Below are 22,230 nucleotides of genomic sequence, written 5' to 3' on the forward strand. Positions count from 1 at the left end.
TCGAAACCTTTCCGTCTTCTGCCATGGCAATGACTAAAACGAAAAACTGGATAAAACAGAGACAGACACAGCAACACGAGCCTGAACTTAACGATTGTTCTACTGAACTCTGTTAAAAAATCAACCTATTTATACGCAGCGGAATATCGAACTGAAAATCAGAAACTGAAACTTTAAACTGAAACGATAAAACCTGACAAACGCGGTTGGCACTGGTTCTCCGTTTCTTTAACGCTTCTTCTGACTTAAAACTGTTCTTCAACGAAAAATAGGATCTTGATTCAACTATTCTTGACTCGTACTTTGCAAAATAGAATCTCGACCCTTGCTTAAATGGATCTCGGGCCCAACAAAATAAACAAGCTAGACCCTCTCAAAAAATTAAACAATCTGGATAAAGTTGGTGGCCATTGAACTCCCTTGTCAACAAAATAATATTGTTTTTCCTTGTCTTTTCCTAGTCTGGCATGAATCTCAAGAGAAAAATAATAATACAAACCCTTCTTTTCTTCTCTGTTCAAACGCCACTAGCGGAAACAAAAGAGACAACCTGGAATCGAACAATACGATGCTTACAGCTTTCAAACGGAACCAACAAAAAAACGCAGATCGCGCGGGCTGGGTTTAGTAGCGGAGAAACGACGGCGGAAACCCTAACGGCGATCGGAAAACCGTAGGCGGCGGCGGAACCCTAGCGCAGTAGGGTGGCGGCGGCTGGATGGTTTGGCGGCGACTCGGCTGGTTCAACGTGTTCTTCGCGTGATCTGAACCTAAGCTCTAGATACCACTTGTTAGGATTAAACGCGCACACGAAACCGAACACACACACGAAAGCAATAAACGAACACGAGGATTTAACGTGGTTCGGTCTAAACTGACCTACGTCCACGGGTGGCAACTAGGTATATCTTTATTGAGTGACCGAATATTACAAGTACATAATGTTGTTTATATAGAGACTGAACTAGGGTTAGTAAATTATTATGCAAGAAATCTAAACCGGGCCGGGCTTGGGCCCGACCGCCCACACCCGTCTCCTCTTTTGACTTCATATAATAAACCGGGCCAACAAGGCCTACGAACCCAACAATAAATAGAACAGATGTTCAAATAGATGCTGATATTTTATCTTGACATAAACAGAAAAGTACGAGAGGTACCTAAGATGGATTAGATGATATAGACGTTATCTAGCAACTAAACAACCATTTATATGTTGCTTCTATTACATAACAAAAGAGAACAAGGCGCATTGGTTGTGGTTCTCTAATGAACAGCTTGGCAAATTCGGCGGAAATAACTGGCACATAGCTTATGGGGGCTACAAATACACTTAAAATGTTTTTGAAATAAAGATTAATAAACATGAACAACGTACCAACCTTTTTTCGGATATAAACAAAGAAGAGGGTTTCACTATTCGAGAGTGTGCCAAGGCCGAGTGTAAGCTCGCACAAAATGAGAACTTGATGGTAATGTTTATTAAGATTGATTAAGGCTGCAAATTTAGATGAGCAAAAAACACGGTTGCTAGTTCTGTTTAATGTGATATATGAAAACCTTTGGATTATTTTTTAATGTTGTTAAATTCCGATTGATTTTTAGTTTTTTTCTAGCTGGAAACTTTTGGATGGTTTTAAAATTTGTATAATTATTTTTTCCCTTAAGATTGTAGTTTTAATCAGATAATGCTATGAAAATCGGTCAATTTTCATTATTTCGAGGCAATAGTATTTTTGTCATTTTTAATAAATTGTATTTCATTTATTCATATTTCACTCTAAGGTAACGATTAATTATTTTTCCATAGGGTAACCAAACAAGATAGTAATCAGTTGACCAAGTCACTCATTGTTTTCATTTCTCTAAATTGGAATAACTTATATTAGCTGCTTAATTTTATAGAAGTTTATAATGGTGTTTAAGTATTTTCAAAATTAATTAAATAAGGAGACCATAACTTCTTGCGTCCCTGTGGTTTTGGGACGGGCCACATTTGCGCATCTGAAAGTCAAAACGAGTCCCGCGACTTCTTGGCCCATCTTTATGAGTCCCTCCGCTTATTCATTAACAGTGTTACTGTGAGGGGCAATATTGTCTTTTCACGTTTACAATATATACTATGATATATTTCACCTTCATGTTTTATGTTCACACACTATGTGCCCCTCAACTTTTCTTCCTATCACTTGAAGGCCTTGCACAAATCACAAATCATTCTCCTCTTCATTGTCGCGAACCCTAGATCCACCTCCTCCTCACCATCGTCCTCGCAATCATCGTTACTCTTCACGATCGAATTAGTGTTCAATTTTAATGCCATAGTTCAGTCGAAGTCCATAAAATGTAAAGTATAGTTTGATTCAGGTTGAATGGTTCTTTGGTTATATATAATTCGGTTCGATTGGATGAGTTTTGCTGATAACTTTTTAATTAATCAAATTTTTTGTGTAACAGGATTCTGTGACTGTGACAGCAACCCACCTGACGTTGGATGTCATGGTGGGCTTGACTATCTTTCCAAATAGTTACTAATATTTGATGCATAATTAAGTCTTACAAAGAATTGATCAAGGTTTGTTTTGCGGATTAAATGTGTTTTTGTTGATTAAGGTTTCCTTAATTATTGTTTTCATTAACCAGTTTCACTATGTATAATCAGCTAGTTTTTTTGTATGATTATGGACGATTTTGCTTATGCTATGTTAATTTTTGTATGATAATGGATGGTTATTAAGATATTGGATGATATGGTTTTTTTTATGATACTGGATGATTAAAATGTGAAAATTGGATGGTAAATGATTATAAAAATTAACTTTTTTAAAAAATTTTGGATGGTAAATGATAAAACAAAATTTGATTTTTTTCTAAAAAAATATCGTCCGCTTGAAACCAATGGGAAACAAATATCGCCTCTTAAATAAATAATTATACTTTTCTAGTTTTTCACTAAATTACTCAAAAACTTTTTTGGTTCATTTCCAATTTTATTAAAAAAATATATAAAACATGTAAATTTAAAAAAACAATTAAATTACTAGAATTGCACCCTCCATGGCATAAAGATTAGAAGGATTCTCATATGGATTAACGAGGTAAGATGACAAGGTTTCCTTAACTAAGGATGACAAACCAATATAATTTTTTTTAATTTTCATGGAAAAATCGTTAAATCTACTTTTGGTACATTAAACTATTAAAATTCCTCAGGTTGTAATAAATTGTTAAGTTATACAAAGTTTGATAAACTGCCAATGTTTAAAAAGCATTATCCTATCCTTTATCTACATACTTTCTTTGGCTGATACTTGCTCTAAATCTCACAGATGAGATTCCCTCACCCCAAGAAAAAAAAAAATACAAAATCACCATCAGTTCCTAAATTAAACTCCTCCTCATCAACACACAATATATGCATAGCTAACATAATAATGGCTGGGACATCAGTCCACCACAATCTACTCTTACCACAAGAACATCACCATCACACAAAAACAATTGATTTCACTTCAAGAGAGCAAGAATGGATCTCCCTCATCAAAAACTGCAAAAATATTCAAGAATTGAAGCAATCCCATTCACTAATCCTCAAATTAGGCTTAAATTATAGTTCTTTCTGCACATCCAATCTTCTATCAACTTGTGCTTTGTCCAGTTGGGGCAGCATGGACTATGCCCAATTGATATTCCAACAAATCGACGGTCCGAATTCGTTTTGAATTCAATACAATGATCAGAGGCCATATTATTAAAGATATGAATCTAGATGAAGCTGTTATGTTATATAACCAAATGCTTGAAGTGTGAATTCAACCAAATAACTTCACATATCCATCAATTCTCAAAGGGTGTGCTTATTTACAAAGACTTGAAGAAGGGATGCAGTTTCATTGCCATGTCATCAAGCATGGGTTTCAAGATGACGTGTTTGTGCAGAACAGTTTGATTAATGTGTATGGAAAGTGCGGTAAATTAACAGAATCTTGTTCTGTTTTTGAACAAATGGATGATTTTGATAAAAGTTTGGCTACGTGGAGTGCGATAATTGCAGCTCATGCTAGTAAGCAAATGTGGAGTGAGTGCATTACCTTGTTTCAAGAGTTGACTAGTCAAAGTTGTTGGCGGGCGGAGGAGAGTGTGTTGGTAAGTGTCCTATCTTCATGTACCCATTTGGGTGACTTAGATTCGGGAAGGTCTACACACGCGTTTTTGATAAAGAACTTAAGTGGATTGAATGTGATTGTAGAGACTTCTTTACTAGATATGTATCTAAAATGTGGATCTTTGGTCAAAGGGCTGACCATATTCGAAAGAATGAAGGTGAAAAACCAATGGTCTTACAGTGTCATGATATCAGGGCTGGCATTTCATGGTTATGGCACCAAAGCATTAAGGGTATTTTCGGAAATGCTTGAAAAAGGATTTGAACCAGATGAAGTTGTGTATGTAGGTGTGTTGACCGCATGTAGTCAAACAGGTCAAGTTGAAAAAGGCCTCGACTTTTTCAAGAAGATGACCGTTGACCACAAAGTTAAACCCACGATTCAACACTACGGGTGTTTGGTGGATCTCTTAGGTAAAGCGGGAAAAGTCAAAGACACGTTTGACCTCATTACAAGCATGCCAATGGAAGCAAATGATGCATTATGGTACAGTTTACTTGATGCTTGTAGGGTCCACCAAGATTTAGAATTGGGAGAAAAAGTTGCAAAAAAGCTACTAAATTTGAACTCACAAACACCTAACGCGTACGTGATTCTATCAAATATGTATGCAAAAGCCCGGAAATGGGAGAGTGTGGCGTTGACCCGAAGAGAAATGGGTCAAAAGGGGTTGATGAAAACGCCCGGTTTTAGCTTAATTCAGGTGAAAAGAAAGGTCTATAAGTTTGTATCGAATGACATAAAGTGGGCCCACTGTAAAGAGTTATCTGATATGATTTACCAGATAGAATGGCAGCTTAAATTTGAAGGGTACTGTGCAGACACATCAGAAGTGTTGTTTGATGTAGATGAAGATGAAAAGAGGGAAAGATTGAGTAAACACAGTCAGAAATTGGCAATAGCATTTGGGCTCATTAATACTTCACATGGTTCACCAATTAGGATAGTTAGAAACATGAGAATGTGTAAGGATTGTCACAATTATACCAAATATATTTCATCAATTTTTGAAAGAAGAATTACTGTTAGGGATAGAAATAGGTTCCATCATTTTGAGGATGGAAATTGCTCTTGTAAAGATCATTGGTAATTGTTAAATACATTTAATTATTTAGATTTTCAATGCCAAATTCAGTTTTTATTTATTTATTTACCTATTGTTGAGTTGTGACAGCTGATGGGAGAAAAGGGCAGACGGCTCTAACTCTAAGCTATTTTCTGCGGATTACTTGTATTCGGAGTGTTTCTCTTGCCCTAAGTTTTAGATTAGTAAAACTGTTTTAGCATATATATATACCCCCTATGTAATTGTAATACTCACCGAACCACTTAAATCACTCGTGTCACTTTATTTTTCTGTTTGCTACGCATTTTGCAGTTGTTGCCAACCCTACTGTTGCTACCAGCCTTCCGCCAGGCAACAGTTGACCAGTTAACGCTGGTCAAACAAAAGTCGGCAACAGCAGATCTACTGCTTCAGTTTTGTTTCTTCCTCTTTTTTTGGACAGCCGTGTTCAATGCCAAGTTCAAAACTTGATTATTTTATTTGTGTTTAATAATATTTGAAAAAAAATAATACAACAATATGGTAACCATGATGCATAAATTAAAACTACAAATGACAGCTCACGCGATGCTAACTGAAGAAATACCAGAAGTAATTCGACTGGTTCTCGGGTCAAAATTCTCTATAGAAACGCCACGTGGATCTTTTATGAGCAAGGCTAAAACATTATGTGAACTCCATGTTTTAGCCAGATTATTTCCTGACTCGCCTAAAGTAACTGCAAATACAGCATCAAAGCCTCCTGCTCCGGGAACACCTGCCAACAGGACTCCACATGTGTTCATGGTAGCATCTAGCAGCTCGGTTTGTGAGTCGGGCTCTATCTGCAAAGTAAAACAAAAGTTATCAAGAATTCAAGTGATATAATGTGCAACAAAGCTTGGCTTGTTATCTAAACGACCTGAATGTTGAGCTCGGGCTTGGCTTGTTTAGAGCTCAAGCTAGGTCGTGGCTCGTCAAGCTATATTAAAATTTGGGCCATAATTTAAACGAGCTGACGGGCCAACTAAACAAGCTGAGCTTACCATGGCTCGGGTTCGACTCCTTTACAAACGAGCCAATTTTGAGCAAGCCACGAGCTTTTCTAACAGCCCTAATTCCAGGCCGTTTGTACAGATTGGTCCACGCCTGTTATGTTTTTATCTCTTATAAAATCATACGAGTATAATAAACAAAACTATCTGAAAGACAAAACAAGCCAAAGGCACTTTTTAAAAGTATTTGTTGTGAATGATTCGATGATGCTTTTGATTGATAATAATAATCCCTTTATATAGGGAGAGAATACAATCACAACCTATCTCTAATTGGGAAACATAATCACCATACAATTACAAAAGATAAATACTATCTATACAAATATACTATGTCGGCTAAGACTCCCTCGCAGTTTGAGCGGGCGTAGGACAGACGTTCAAGCTGGAACGAAAAGACTGAAACAATTGACGGCACAATCCCTTGGTAAAAATATCCGCATATTGCAAAGGTGAAGGGACATGTAGAACGTGAATATCCCCAACACGAACTTTTTCACGAACAAAATGAATGTCAATTTCTATGTGTTTCGTTCGCTGATGTTGGACCGGGTTATCTGACATGTATATAGCTGAAACGTTGTCGCAATAGATTACTGTAGCTCGACTGAGCAAGAGATATAATTCCAGCAATAAGTTGCGTAACCAAGTAGCCTCCGCAACCGCATTAGCGACGCCCCTATATTCTGCCTCGGCACTAGAACGTGAGATGGTGGGTTGACGCTTGGAGGACCATGAGATTAAATTATCCCCAAGAAAAACACAATATCCACTAGAAGAACGACGGGAGTCTGGGCAACCTCCCCAATCAGCATTTGAATAAGCAACCAAAGAATTGGTAGTAGATTTGCGAAGCCAAATGCCGTAGTCGATAGTGCCTTGTAAATACCTTAAGATGCGCTTTAAAAACGCAAAATGTAGGTCACGAGGGTTGTGCATAAACAAGCAAACCTGCTGGACGGCATAAGAAATGTCGGGACGAGTAAATGTCAGATATTGTAAAGCACCTGCAAGGCTTCGATATAAAGTAGGATCAGCAAATAGTAGACCATCCGAAGCACTAAGTTTGGATGATAAGTCAACAGGGGTGGTGCATGGTTTGCAAGAGGACATAGATGCATGGGAGAGAATGTCCTTTACATATTGCGATTGATCCAAGAATAACCCGTCGGATTGTTTTGTTACCTTGATGCCCAAAAAATGATGTAACTGACCCAAATCGGTCATGGAGAACTCTCGTGAGAGCATACGAATGACTTCCTGTAAGAGGTCATTGGTCGAAGCGGTTAACACAATATCATCAACATATAAAAGAAGTAAGCTGTTTGAGATCCCCGTGAAAAAAGTGAAAAAAGAATGTCACAAATGCTGCTTCTAAAACCTTGCGATAATAAAAATGTGGCAAATCTGGTGTACCATGCACGAGGCGCCTGCTTAAGGCCATAAAGAGACTTCTTCAACCTGCAGACAAAATTCGGATAACGCCGGTCCACAAACCCTGGCGGTTGATGCATAGATACAGTCTCATTTAACGTGCCATGCAAAAAAGCATTCTTGACATCTAACTGATGAATTGGCCAAGAATGAGAGACAGCAATGGAGAGAACGGTGCGTATTGTAGCCGGTTTTACCACCGGGCTGAATGTATCATCACAGTCAAGTCCCACAGTTTGTGACTTACCATTAGCCACTAGTCGAGCTTTGTAACGCTCAAGTGACCCGTCAGATTTAAATTTGTGGCGAAAAAATCCACATGCACCGGATAACTGGCCGATCGGCCGGTCTCGGTCTGGGGACAAGTTCCCATGTCTCATTTACCTATAAAGCGCTAAACTCAGCCTGCATAGCAGACATCCAATTTGGGTTCGCAAAGGCTTTGGCATAAGAGGTTGGGACAGGGGAGATCGTTTTGATCACAAAGGTACAGTGGGTTTTGGATCGGGTGGTCATTGGGTGTATGTTTGTGGGTTGGGGGGGGGGGGGGGATACGGCAGGTGGTGCATGTGACGACGGGGGTGGGGGCTGATGTGAGGTTGTGGCTGTCGTGGATGTGCTGGGAACTATGGAAGGTGATTGTGGTGGTTTAGGACGAAGAATGTACGTACATCCGAATGGGGAGGTGGAGTGTAAACGAGCGGGTGGGCAGGCTGAGGTGGGTGCGGGTGGGCTAAAGGTGAACCCGGGGGGTATGGAATCATCAAGGAATTAGTAGCGGGATGTCGGTGTGGGGATGGTGTATGGGAAGGTGTGCTAGTCAAATGTGACGTGACGAGAGATGGAGACCTTTCCAGTGGTAGGGTCAAAGCACCTATACCCACGGAAATCAGGTGGGTACCCGAGAAAGATACACCGCACGGCTCGGGGGTGTAGTTTATGTGGTTGGGTGGCTGATGTGTTAGGGTAACATGCACATCCAAACACTCGTAAGTGGTTGTATGTAGGGTGACGAAGGTATAAGGCAAATGTGGGAGTGTAAAAATTTAAACGTTTAGTAGGAAGTATATTGTGTAAATATGCGGCGGTGTGAAGGGCTTCTACCCAAAATAGTAGTGGGAGATGGGCATGAATGAGTAAGGAGCGTATGATGTCATTAAGTCGACGAATCATTCGTTCCGCTCGGCCGTTTTGGGAAGAGGTTTGAGGACATGAAAAACGGAAGAGGAGCCCATGTTGGTGAGCAAAGTCTTTGAAGGCATGGTTATCAAACTCCCCCCCTAGGTCACACTGAAAGGTTTTGATGCACCGGTTGAACTGGGTGGCTATGAGGCGGTGAAATTTGGTAAATGTGGTGAAGGTTTCAGATTTATATTTTAAAGGGTAAACCCACACGAAATTTGAAAAATTGTCTATTAGTACCATGTAATATTTAAAACATGTTTTACTTGTAATGGGAGATGTCCACAAATCACAATGTATGATATCAAAGGGAGCAAACGTAAATGAATTAGATTCATAGAAAGGTAAACGTTTACTATTGGCTAAATGACAAGAATTGCAAAAAGTAGAAAGCTTGTTCGAATTACATGGTAAATTAAAATTTCTAAACAAAATATCAAAAACTTGTTTGCCAGGGTGGCCAAGACGGTCATGCCAAGGTAAAGTAGCAGCGGTGATGGAGCAAGCTTGTGGTGGTAATGTTAGAGGAGTGACTGGATAAAGATCGCCCGTACAACTATTGTGGCGGGAAAGGAGTCGTCCCGTTTTGAGATCCTTCAATGAAAAACCAAAAGGATCAAATTCAATAGAAACATTGAAATCACGGGTAAACCGGCGGACGGACAATAAATTTTTGATAATATGTGGGCTATAAAGTAGGTCAGGTAGAATATAGGTACGGTTGTGTCTTGGTATTGTCCGTTGCCGACTAAAAGTTTAGTGTTAACAGTAAATAAGTCAGGGCGATGGATCATACCTTGGTTGTCAGTGACGTGACGTGACGCTCAGCACCTGTATCCATATGTGGAGTCGGGTCCGTGTAGCCGAGATTAATGTTGTTCATGACAGCACTTAGGTCGGATGGACATAACGCATTGAAGCCAGGAGGGGCTGCCATTTGTGGGCCGTAGGTGGCAGGATGCGGGTAACCCATGAAGTTGGCTGAGGGTGGCTGCTGAGGTGTATTGGGCCACCAGTTGGGCTAGGTCGGGTAAGGGCAGGGCGGGGTATTCCACCAAGCCCATTGTGGATAATTTTGTTGGCCCATAAAGTTTTGAAAAGCCCAATTAGAATTGTTACCTCTGTAGCCTCTCCCGCGTGAACCTCTGCCACAAGAAGGTTGATTGCTGCGGTCCTCGACCACGACCACGGTATGGAGTGCCAGATTGTGGGTGCGAGGTGTTGACTCGGGGCTGTTGATTTGGATTTTGGGTATCAGCCGGGTGTTGATTTTGAGGCGCGGCGGAGGTTATGAGTACCGTGGAAGACTGCTGTTGACGTGCTGCCTATCGAATGACTTCGTCATTCAGCATTGAGATGGTCGTGTCCCAATCGGCTGCTTGAGAGTTGATCAATGAAGCGGTTGTGTCGAATTCCTTAGGCCACGAACAAGTTGTAATACGAGACATTCTTCGGATATTTGTTGGTCCACATCAGCGAGCTGATTGGCAAGATCTTTGAGTTGTTTGCAATAATCATCAACGGAGCTGCAAGTGGAAAGCTGTTATGTTGTGGTCTCCGATCCATCATGGGTTGGGTCCGGTTTAGACGAATAGACAGAATTAGGAGTTTAAGCTGTTTGAGTTTTGGCCAAGCCCAAAAGCTCTAATCAGGCCCAGTTTAGTTAAAGGGTTAAACCCTAATTGTCTAGTCTATATATTCTCTCCTGTACTTGTAAGTTTGTATCACTCAATAATAAGAAAACCCCAGTTATCGACAGTGGACGTAGGTCATACACCGTGACCGAACCACTTAAATCCTTGTGTCTCTTTCATTTATTCTTTCGGTTTTACTATTGTATTCGTGTTTGTGTGTGACTCCGAACCTAACAATTGGCATCAGAGCCTGGTTCTCGATTATACACACAGTTCCGCCGCCGCTGCTCCGCTGCTACAGTACCGCCGCCGCTACAGTACCGCCGCCGCCGCTACAGTACCGCGCCGCCGCTACAGTTCCGCCGCCGCCGCTACAGTTCCGCCGCCGCTGATTAGGGTTCCGCAGCTGCTGGTTCGTTTTTTCTGATCAGTTTCCAGTCCTTTTATTCCTTGGGTAGTTTGGTTGTTTGCTGTAATCAAAACTCAGTTTGGATAATGGCTGAGGACGGAAAGATCAAGATTGAGAAGTTTGATGGTCAGGATTTTGGATGGTGGAAAATGCAAATTGAGGATTTGCTATGTCAGAAAGACTTAATGGAAGCACTAGAAGAGAGGAAACCGGAAAGTATGAAAGATGATGAGTGGAAGGTACTTGACAGAAAAGCCATAGCTGTTATTAGACTCTCACTAACTAAGAATGTGGCATTCAATATTGTAAATGAAACTACCACGTATGGTCTTATGAAAGCCTTGTCAAATATGTATGAAAAGCCTTCTGCATCAAACAAGGTATTTCTGATTAGACAGCTAGTTAACACCAGAATGAAGGAAGGGGCATCTGTTACCTCTCATGTTAATGACTTCAACACTATTATTTCTCGTTTGTCTTCTGTTGATATCAAGTTTGATGATGAAGTTCAAGCGTTACTCTTGTTATCCTCGTTACCCGAAAGTTGGTCAGGGACTGTTACTGCAGTTAGTAGTTCTTCTGGGAATACTAAGCTTACTTTTGAAGGAGTCCGGGATTTGATTTTAGGGGAGGACATAAGAAGAAGGAATTCTGGTGAGACATCTAGTTCTATATTGAGCACCGAAGGGAGAGGTAGGAGAAGAGAGAAAGGTAATGGCAGGGGTAGGTCAAAGTCTAGAAGAAGAAGTCAGTCAAAGCCCAGAAAAGACATTGAGTGTTGGAATTGCAAAGAAATGGGGCATTTCAGAACCCAATGCCCTAACCCCTCAATTTCAAAAGAAAAGAAAGAATCTAAGAAGGAAGTTAATCTGGCCACCGGTTCAGATGATTCAGAAGGTTCAGAAGAGACTCTTATCTGCTGTGTTGAAGAATCAACAGATTCATGGATTATGGATTCTGGTGCATCTTTTCATGCCACTTATATAGCACGAAGAAGATGAAGAATCTCCGAACAGGTAATTTTGGTAAAGTTCGTTTGGCTAATAATCATGCTGTTGATATCACGGGGATGGGGGATATTGAACTAAAAACTTCATTGGGCACCTCATGGACTCTAAAGGATGTTCGGGTCGTTCCTAGCCTTAGAAGAAAGCTAATTTCTGTTGGGCAGTTAGATGACCAAGGATATGATGTTATGTTTGGTGGGGGTCAATGGAAAGTTGTGAAAGGGAAACTTGTGATCGCCAGAGGTAAAAAGAAGGGCACTTTATACATGGTTGAAATTCCAGCTGATGGGGTAAATGCAGTGACCAATGGACCGAGTCAGTCTAGTTTGTGGCACCAACGACTCGGCCACATGAGTGAAAAAGGGATGAAAATGCTCGTTGCTAAAGGAAAAATTCCAGAACTGAAGAAGGTTGAATCTGAATTTTGTGAACCATGTGTTTTCGGTAAAAAGAAGAAAGCATCTTTTGTGAAGACCGGAAAACAACCGAAAGCTCAGAAATTGGAGCTTATTCACTCTGATGTCTATGGACCAACTTCAGTCTCTTCTTTGGGAGGATCGCACTATTATGTCACCTTCATTGATGATTCGACACGCAAGGTATGGGTTTACTTTCTTAAAAATAAATCTGATGTTTTTAATACTTTTAAGAAATGGAAAACTGCTGTTGAATTGGAAACTGATTTGAAGGTGAAATGCTTGAAGTCGGATAATGGTGGTGAATACGTTAGCAAAGAATTCCGTGATTATTGTGAAGAGTACGGTATTCGGATGATCTTTACAGTCCCTGGCACTCCTCAACAAAATGGAGTGGCAGAACGAATGAACAGGACGTTAAATGAAAGGGCAAGAAGTATGAGACTTAATGCCGGACTTCCAAAGACGTTCTGGGCAGATGCAGTTAACACTGCAGCTTATTTAATTAACCGGGGATTGTCAGTACCGCTGGGTTTCAAGACACCAGAAGAAGAGTGGAAAGGTAAAGCTGCAGATTATAAGCATTTGAAAGTCTTTGGGTGTAGCGCTTATGATCTAGTGAAAAATGACAAGCTTGATGCTAAAGCTAAAAAATATGTTTTCATTGGATATGGGTCAAACGAAATGGGCTACAGGCTTTGGGATTTAGAAAGCAGAAAAGTAGTCAGAAGCAAGCATGCAACTTTTAATGAGGCTGAGTTATACAAAGATAGAAACACTTCAAAATCAAGGGTTCAGAAAGAGCAGGTTGAATATGAAATTGATGCTCAGAAAAAGACAGTTGAGTCAGCTACCGAACCCGAGACAGAAAATGAAGAAACCACAGTTCCTGAATTTGAAAATGATGATATTGGTGGAAATGAAGAGTCAGAGGGAGTCTCTGACAGTGGGAGTTCAGAGTCTAAGGATGAACAGTCTCCACAAGAACCTGACCCGCCTCAGCACTGGGTTAGGAGGTCCAGCAGAGTTTCTAAACAGCCGGTACGTTACAAACCTTCAGTTAATTATCTCCTTTTAACTGAAAATGATGAGCCAGAGAGTTATTATGAAGCACTTAAGTTGAAAGATTCGCTCCAGTGGGAGCATGCTATGAAGGAGGAGATGAACTCTTTGAGTAAAAACCAGACATGGGTTTTAACCAAGTTTCCACCAGATAAAAGAGTTCTACAGAATAAATGGGTCTATAGAGTCAAGGAAGAACATGATGGGTCTAAACGATACAAAGCTCGTTTAGTGGTCAAGGGTTTCCAGCAAAAGAAGGGAATTGATTATAATGAAATATTCTCTCCAGTTGTGAAGATGACCACCATCAGATTGATCTTAAGTATTGTTGCTGCAGAAAATTTACATCTAGAGCAATTAGATGTTAAGACAGCATTTTTACATGGTGATCTTGACGAGGAGATCTATATGGCACAACCTGAGGGATTTCAGGTTGCCGGGAAAGAAAAATGGGTCTGCAAATTGAAGAAAAGCTTGTATGGTCTGAAGCAGGCACCTAGGCAATGGTACCTAAAGTTTGATGATTTTATGGTGAGAACTGGGTACAAGAAATGCGAGGCCGACCATTGCTGCTACTTAAAGAAGTTTAAAGGCTCATATATCATTCTACTTCTTTATGTAGATGATATGCTAATTGCAGAATCTGATATGAAGGAGATTCGCAAGTTGAAGAAACAGTTGTCTGATGAATTTGAGATGAAAAATCTTGGTCCAGCCAAACAGATTTTGGGGATGAGTATATCCAGAAAGAAAGATGGCTCCATAACACTATCCCAAGAGAAATACATAGGGAAAGTGTTAGAAAGAGTCAGGATGAATGATGAGAAGACTAAACCGAGAAACACACCTCTGGGAAGTCATTTCAAACTTACCAAAGACCAGTCTCCCAGAACAGAGGAAGAAAGAACAGAGATGGCTAAAGTTCCGTATGCATCTGCTGTTGGCAGTCTCATGTACGCCATGGTTTGTACACGGCCAGACATTGCTCATGCTGTCGGGGTAGTTAGTCGTTTTATGTCGGATCCGGGAAAGGAACATTGGGAAGCGGTGAAATGGTTACTCAGATACTTAAAGGGTACTTCCAGTTTGGGGTTATGTTTTAAGGGGAAGGATACAATTCTCAGGGGTTATTCAGATGCTGATCTGGGTGGATGTAAGAAGACGTTTAAAAGCACTACTTGTTATGTTTTCACAGTTAGGGGGACAGCAGTATGTTGGATGTCCAGACTTCAGAAAAGTGTTGCTTTATCAACCACTGAGGCAGAATATATGGCAGCAGCCGAAGCAAGTAAAGAATTAGTATGGTTGAGAACTTTTCTTGAAGAGTTGGAAAAGAAACAGGCAGAGTTCTTATATTGTGACAATGAGAGTGCAGTGAAACTTGCGAAGAACCCAGTCTATCATTCGAAGACTAAGCACATCGGGAGGAGATATCACTTTGTCAGAGATTTGATCAGTGATGGTGAAGTTGAAAAATATCTCAGGTGCTAAGAATCCAGCAGATATGTTCACCAAGCCGGTGATGCTGGATAAGCTGAAGCTGTGCAGAGCTTCAGCAGGCCTTCAGGAATAATGTTGAGAAGGCGAAGGGTAACTAGGAGGTGCAAAACCAGATGGGTTTTATTTTACATGTACAAGGCAATGCAGGTGAAGACATTTTACGTCTCCAAATGGGAGCAGGTTGAAATGTTTGACGCATCCAAGTGGTGGTTTAGAGAAGATGTCTCGAAGCCCAAGTGGGAGATTGTTATGTTGTGGTCTCCGATCCATCATGGGTCGGGTCCGGTTTAGACGAATAGACAGAATTAGGAGTTTAAGCTGTTTGAGTTTTGGCCAAGCCCAAAAGCTCTAATCAGGCCCAGTTTAGTTAAAGGGTTAAACCCTAATTGTCTAGTCTATATATTCTCTCCTGTACTTGTAAGTTTGTATCACTCAATAATAAGAAAACCCCAGTTATCGACAGTGGACGTAGGTCATACACCGTGACCGAACCACTTAAATCCTTGTGTCTCTTTCGTTTATTCTTTCGGTTTTACTATTGTATTCGTGTTTGTGTGTGACTCCGAACCTAACAAAAGCATGAGGTTAACAAACTGAGTTTCGAGCGCAGCAGCTTTGGCGCGCTTATTACTAAGAGAAATCTTTTCTAGTTTCAGCCATGTTTGTCGAGCCGAAGCATCGGTGTCCAAGATGCGCTGTAATAAATCATCTGATACGCAACTGCAAATCCATTGCGAGACCAGCGCGTCCAACTCTTTTCAGGCTGGGTATGTAGGATCGGTGTCAGCTGGAGGAGGGGTATCATCGAGATGATTGAGCACCCTATAAGCAGTCGCATGGAACTTGAATAATTTGATCCAGGTTGAGTAGGTCACGGTAGTGCCATCAAGGGTTCGGATTTTGGATTGAATGTTGTTTACTGAATATGCTGGGTGTAGAGAGGGGTTCGGGTTTGAGTTGGAAGAGGTCGGCGCATCTGGTTTTGTCATGGCAGCCTATTATGGTTTCTGGAAGAAGAAAAGAAAAGAGAGGGTATTCAGAACCAAGGCTCTGATGCCATAAAAGTATTTGTTGTGAATGATTCGATGATGCTTTTGATTGATAATAATAATCCCTTTATATAGGGAGAGAATACAATCACAACCTCTCTCTAATTGGGAAACATAATCACCATACAATTACAAAAGATAAATACTATCTATACAAATATACTATGTCGGCTAAGACTTTTAATGCAATAACCTGATGTGTGTAACTATGTATTCTATTTTTGTAAACTTGTTCTGTTAAGCACGTGCAAAATGTCTAAAATACCCCTACACTGACTCAAGTTAACACATCCACTCCAGGTACATTGGCTTTGCATCTTTACAAACTATTGGTTTAGAACTGTAATTTTTCAAAATTTGGGAACCAAAGTCGCAATATGGCCAAACCACAGGGACCATCCAAGTAACTAATTCTTAAAATTATGAACATGGTACATTTGAAGAGAACAGAATTTACCGGAATTCCTGCAGCCATCCCCATGAGTTTCATGTGGGACCTAATATTAAGCATCGCATCACGCGCCCCAAATAGCGCTTTCACAATTTCTTGGCTGATTGTTTCACTAGCTAGCTCTGTCCACTGCCATAAAAAAACAACATTAATAAAGACATTTTAATATTTAATAACAATTAATAGGCTACCTTCTCTGGTTGATGCATGCTGCAGCTGTAGATGACGCTTCTATATATTTCCCAATATTCTTCTGCTAATTTGCTCAATAGTTTGAATTTTGCTTCCAGTGTTGCGTTCGCCTCTGATAACTCTTTCCATGTATGTAACGAATTCTGGGGGTCGGATTTTTGCCAGTTTTTTACAGCACCAACCATGGATGGAGTGGATGATCCTCCGGTACCTGGTTCACCTAGTAACTATAATGGAGCATTGTTAAAGTTCACAACTTTGATGTTAAAATGTAGGAAATGAATGTATGCATGGAATAAGTCGGTTATTTACCAGATTCATTAGTGGTGGCAATGAAAATTTGGTCCTCTCATGATCCCAGTTTCCCTTTAAGACATCAGCAACTACTTCTAAAGGCAAGGCTCTTATTGCATTCTGCAACACATAAACAACAAGTAATAAAGTAATCTGAATTATTCCAACCAAAGAAAAACATATATTTTTGTAACTCAGTTCACATGCAATGTCCAATTCAGGGGCAGTGCTGTAAACAAGCTGAGCCAAGCCTAGCCAAAATGGGCTCGGTTCCCTTATCTTAACAAACTGAAATGTCAAACTCAAGCTTGACTCGTAGAAAACACGAGCCGGCTCATCGAGCCAGCACATTTATTTAATAAAACAAAAAAAGTAATATTTTTAACATATTCATACGTATTAAAAAAATAATACATTTAAGTAGTAAACTACAAAATTTATAACTTATATATATTAAAATTTTGGCTTATGAATTTATATGTAGTAAAATTTGGGTTTTAATTCAAACGAGCCTAACAAACTGAGCTTAGCTTGGCTTTGGTCTAGGCTCGGTTACCAACGAGCCGATTTCGAGTGATCCACGAGCTTTTTGAACAACCCTAATAGGGGATCTAATGGCCAATTTAGAAGAATCATTTTCATGAAAAAAGGCTCATCTTAGGGTAAAACAAAATTACCAACGAGCTGATTTCGAGTGATCCACGAGCTTTTTGAACAACCCTGATAGGGGATCTAATGGCCAATTTAGAAGAATCATTTTTATGAAAAAAGGCTGATCATCTCAGGGTAAAACAAAATTACCAATTTGCCCCTTTTAACCTAATTTGAAGGGCTCCTTTTCTAATTATCGCGTATTCTTTAAACGAAAACAATTCTCCATATACATAAACATCTGATTTTTCTGATTATTACAACTTTAAACAGAAAAAGCACATCCAAACAAAATTACCAATTTGCCCCTTTTAACCTAATTTGAAGGGCTCCTTTTCTAATTATCGTGTATTCTTTAAACGAAAACAATTCTCCATATACATAAACATCTGATTTTTCTGATTATTACAACTTTAAACAGAAAAAGCACATCCAAACACTATAAAGCGCCGCTCCTGTTTTGTTACACTTAATTATACGGTTCTGACTCTTCACACATGAGGACTATCAAAGCATAGACACACACACACACACACACAAACAAAGAGAGAGAGCGAGAGAGTACCTGAGCAGAAGAAATAACTTGGGGAGAAAACCGTACATAACGGTGACTTCCATAAACAGCTGAACTGACATCAAACCCACTGCCAACTTTCCCTTGGGCCATACAATGAGCTGTTTGGGCTATGATATGCACCACATCTAAATTTTCTTCATGTCGGGGTCCACTAAAAGACGAGAGATCAACAACCCCGAGGTAGTTAAGCAAAGCAGCAACAACTGCTGTTGTCATAGCTGCAGAAGAACCCAAACCCGTTTTTGCAACTTCAGGCTTCGAACTTTGACTGTTTGACTCTTCAGTATTGAATGTAATGCAAGAAAAAGGCGGGAGAGATGCTAATGATTCTGGGGTTGGTGGGAGCCCACGTGCTTCAATCTAAATGATAATAATAAAAATAAAACAAGATTTAACAGCAACAGATGGGAAAATTTAAACAATCAGTTGTATGCATTATTAAAGGAAAAGCAACCTCATTTCGGTAGGAGTAGAAGCCATTATCCCCTAAAATTGTAATATCGAAACCTGCTCAAGTAATTGCATATATAAGATATTAAATAGTAAAGAAAATTTTCATCAATGCAAAATAATAAGAGAGAGTTTCAAAACTTACCTTGCAAAATAAGTGTTTGCAGTAAATCCTTCTTGCTGTTATCAAATGTAGCGTATGCTGCTGCAACAGCATATTGCACTGCATATTCCACAAAAGGGTTTCTTGCCTCACTGAAAATATAAGACATAAGTTGTTAATGATGCATAAAAGTAGGGGTGTAAATGATCCAAGACATTCCAAGCTGCTCGTGAGCTACTCAAGGTAGGCCTTGCTATAAGCTCGAATCGAGCCAAGCTTAAACGAGGGCATGGGCCTAAAATTAAGCTTGTTTAATAAACGAGCCTGAGCCTGAGCCCAAGCTTCACTTATAAAGCTTGAGCTGGCTTGAGAGACTTAGCAAGCCTATTATTTATATAATATTCTATTTAAATATATATTTTAATAATAACTATTATTATGTATAAAACTATGATCACTTAACTAAATTATATATAATGTTACATATAACAGCTATATTGAAAAACATATAAAAATAATTATAAATGTATATAATAATAATGAATAAATAATCAACAAGCCGAGCTCGAGCTTAGAAATAGAGCTCGAAACGAGCCAAGCTCGAGCTCTTGTAAGTTAAACGAGCCAAGCTCAAGCCTAGACAAGTTTGGCTCAGCTCTGCTCTGCTCAGTTATTTTACACAAACAATACTTGCCTTGAAGTGCACTGAAGAGCAAAGTGCTTTAATGACATTTTGTACATAGTTTCACGGCCCATTTGAGGAGAAGTTAACTTTATATCTGACCATGACTGAAAAGAGACACAAAGAAGATAAATATAGAACCATCAAACCGTAATGTCTGCTGAATGGACACATTTTGAAACAAGATATATTCATCATAGTAATTGAACTCATGTAAGTAACAGTTGAATAAACAATCTTCTAAGTGATCAAAAGAAGCAACAAAGTTGAAGAAAGAAATACACACCCAAGCCCAACTGTCAGGTCTAAGTTCATCATAAAGTGGCTTCACGATTGCATAGAATCGAGCATTCGTACTTAGCACAAGACCAGCATTAGGCCTCTCCAAGATCAAATAGCCTCCTGTAATCAGAACCTTCCCAGGAGCAGATGCAATCCTATTAAAAATAATAATAAGCAAACAAACTTAAGTTATGCCATCAAAACCACAACCAAAAGCACCGTTAACTATGAATTGTACTAACTTCTGTATTCATAAGTGACATGCCCCACAACTATCACCCTCTTCATATCAAAACCAGACACATTGTTCTTCAAACTAGTCATTTTCTTGATTCAAATCAATATAAATATGCTTGTGTTCTCATTTATTAAGTGAAACAAAATTGATTACTAAAAAATGAGTCAAGCTTATACGCACACCATTGACATACTATCCACACACCATTGGCAGGTTGTATGAGCTGTGTGCCTGCCGTATAAACCTTTTCCACATATCATATGGTCCGTATAAGGTTATATGAAAATAAAATAAGGTTTATATGAACTGAAAACCGACGAACCGAACCGAATTAACCGAAAAGCGGTTATCAGTTATTTTTTGTACCCTAGGTTAACCGAAATTAACCGAAAAGCGGTTATCAGTTATTTTTGTACCCTCGGTTAACCGAAATTAACCTAGCCGAACCATTCATATTTTCATATATTTCTAGTTTTTATACCTCCATTTCATGTTTTATACTACCATTTTTTGTATATATACCTCCATCTTATGCATTTATATCTACATACATATCATGTATTTATGCCTTCAATTTCAAGTATTTATGCATCCACCTCCTGTATTTTTAAGTAAAATTTTTAGCCGTGTTATTTACCAAAACCGAATAAACCGAACATAATGAATTAAAGTTGGAAAACATATGAATTTGGGATTCAAAGATTGGGCAAAAGTAAAAATGCATCATAAGTGTAGAAAATGAATATGGCATAACAGATTGCTAAAGTTATCAATTGTAACAAGAGATAAAGATTCTTACACTGCCATTTCTTCTTCGGGAATGTTGAGAACCCTAGCTGTACAAGTAAGATCAAACATAATATAATAGATTAGATTAGATTAATAATAGATGATAAGGCTCAATATACCTACAGCAGAAGCAGGTACAGTGAGTGTAGTAGCTGTGAAGGTGAGTGAAAGGGGCCTCCAATGGCGGTCAATCGGAGGTGAATGATCCCATGGTTTGGTTTGGCCTTCTTATTTTTATCACTAAGCTTTTTTATTTTAATAATCATCATGTGATGCGTTACTATATATTATCTATTTTGTGTGTTGATTGATTTGTTTATCTTGTTTGATTAGTAACCAGGTTATTAGCCGTGTATCACACGGTCGAAAATTAATAAATTCGTCAGGTAAAGATGAACATATATGATTGTTTATTTGAATAAATATAAAATTATGAATTTATGTGTAAAAATGGTTTTACATAAATATTATGTTTTTTTTGTATTTGTAATAAATTGGTTGAACAGAGAGTTATGAGAATTGCAGGTTCACTATTTAACAATTTAACGTATTTGCTAGTAATTTATTATTAGGTGTATAAGATTAGAATATCACATAATCGTTAGACGCAAAAATTTGTATGAGCTATTAAAATATCATATTGAAAAATATTAAGTTACAAAATATAGTGAATCATATAGTATGATGGAAGTTATTGGTCGGGTAATTTATGAAATTGCGTTTTACAAAAATATATGAAAGCCATTATGTTTGATAATATTTGGTGAAGAAACTTGAAAATTGAGGAATAGCGTATCAATGTCGATTGTCTTATACGGTGAAATGGCTTTTGATTTTCTATGTTTGCTATTTAGTAACATAATTTATTAAATTATAAGTAATTTATAATAGAGGTTACATCCATGTTATTAGCTGACTAATTATAGAGGGAGTAGTAAACAAAGAAACATATTAGAAAATATTTAATAATTCTAATTTAAATTACTTAATTAAATAATTATTAAAATTGGTAAGGGTGTGTGTGTCATTCTAAGTGAACATGCTAGAATGGTGTCATATGTTAACATAGTTTTGCTTTAATAGTATAGTAAAACTAGTTTAACTTATTTTCTTACGGTCCACCAATAGGGTCGTCATTGAGAACTCGTAACAATTTCGGGGCGAGTGGAAAGAAATAGACCCCTAGAATAATTTAAAAAATTAGTAAAACTTTTCACTAGATGTGAACCCAAAACTTTTGTTTTAATGGACCAATACTCTTTCATTGTATAAAAGAACCGTTTTATAATATATGTTTAAAAATAAAATTTGTTTGTGTACTTTCTTTTTACGTTTATGAGCCCCTAAGGAGAGCAGACTTTGGGCAAACCAATTCGATACGTTTAAAACTTTAAATAAATTGATAAATCTCTTAGTACACGATTGCAAGCATGCGCATTTTAGGATTAACGTTTTCTTACACAAATAAAATATTGCGTGTTCAGGTTGAAGAGCTTAACTTACCATGATAAAATGCCCCTAATTTAATATATGGTGAATTTCATATTATGAACGCTAATTCA

General features: G+C 38.7%; 1 protein-coding gene and 1 pseudogene across 1 annotated transcript; one reads left to right on the plus strand and one right to left on the minus strand.

The window, feature by feature from the left end:
* The first annotated feature begins 3,416 nt into the window (after positions 1-3,416).
* Positions 3,417-5,303, plus strand: LOC143548830 (pentatricopeptide repeat-containing protein At1g31920 pseudogene; annotated as a pseudogene).
* A 489-nt stretch (positions 5,304-5,792) lies between these two features.
* Positions 5,793-20,689, minus strand: LOC143548838 (phosphomevalonate kinase, peroxisomal-like). Its single transcript, XM_077039906.1, has 10 exons — positions 20,679-20,689; positions 19,646-19,796; positions 19,372-19,466; positions 18,720-18,829; positions 18,579-18,631; positions 18,113-18,484; positions 16,915-17,016; positions 16,602-16,829; positions 16,417-16,539; positions 5,793-6,056 (listed from the first exon to the last, which is right to left on the minus strand). The coding sequence occupies exons 1-10, from the start codon at positions 20,684-20,686 to the stop codon at positions 5,793-5,795; spliced, it is 1,506 nt and encodes a 501-aa protein (XP_076896021.1). The 5' UTR covers positions 20,687-20,689.
* Between the last annotated feature and the right edge of the window lie 1,541 nt (positions 20,690-22,230).

This window comes from Bidens hawaiensis, unplaced genomic scaffold, assembly GCF_021521415.1.
Source record: "Bidens hawaiensis isolate Kalapana, Puna unplaced genomic scaffold, B.hawaiensis_p1.1 tig00015256_1, whole genome shotgun sequence".
In the NCBI taxonomy this organism is placed as follows: domain Eukaryota; kingdom Viridiplantae; phylum Streptophyta; class Magnoliopsida; order Asterales; family Asteraceae; genus Bidens; species Bidens hawaiensis.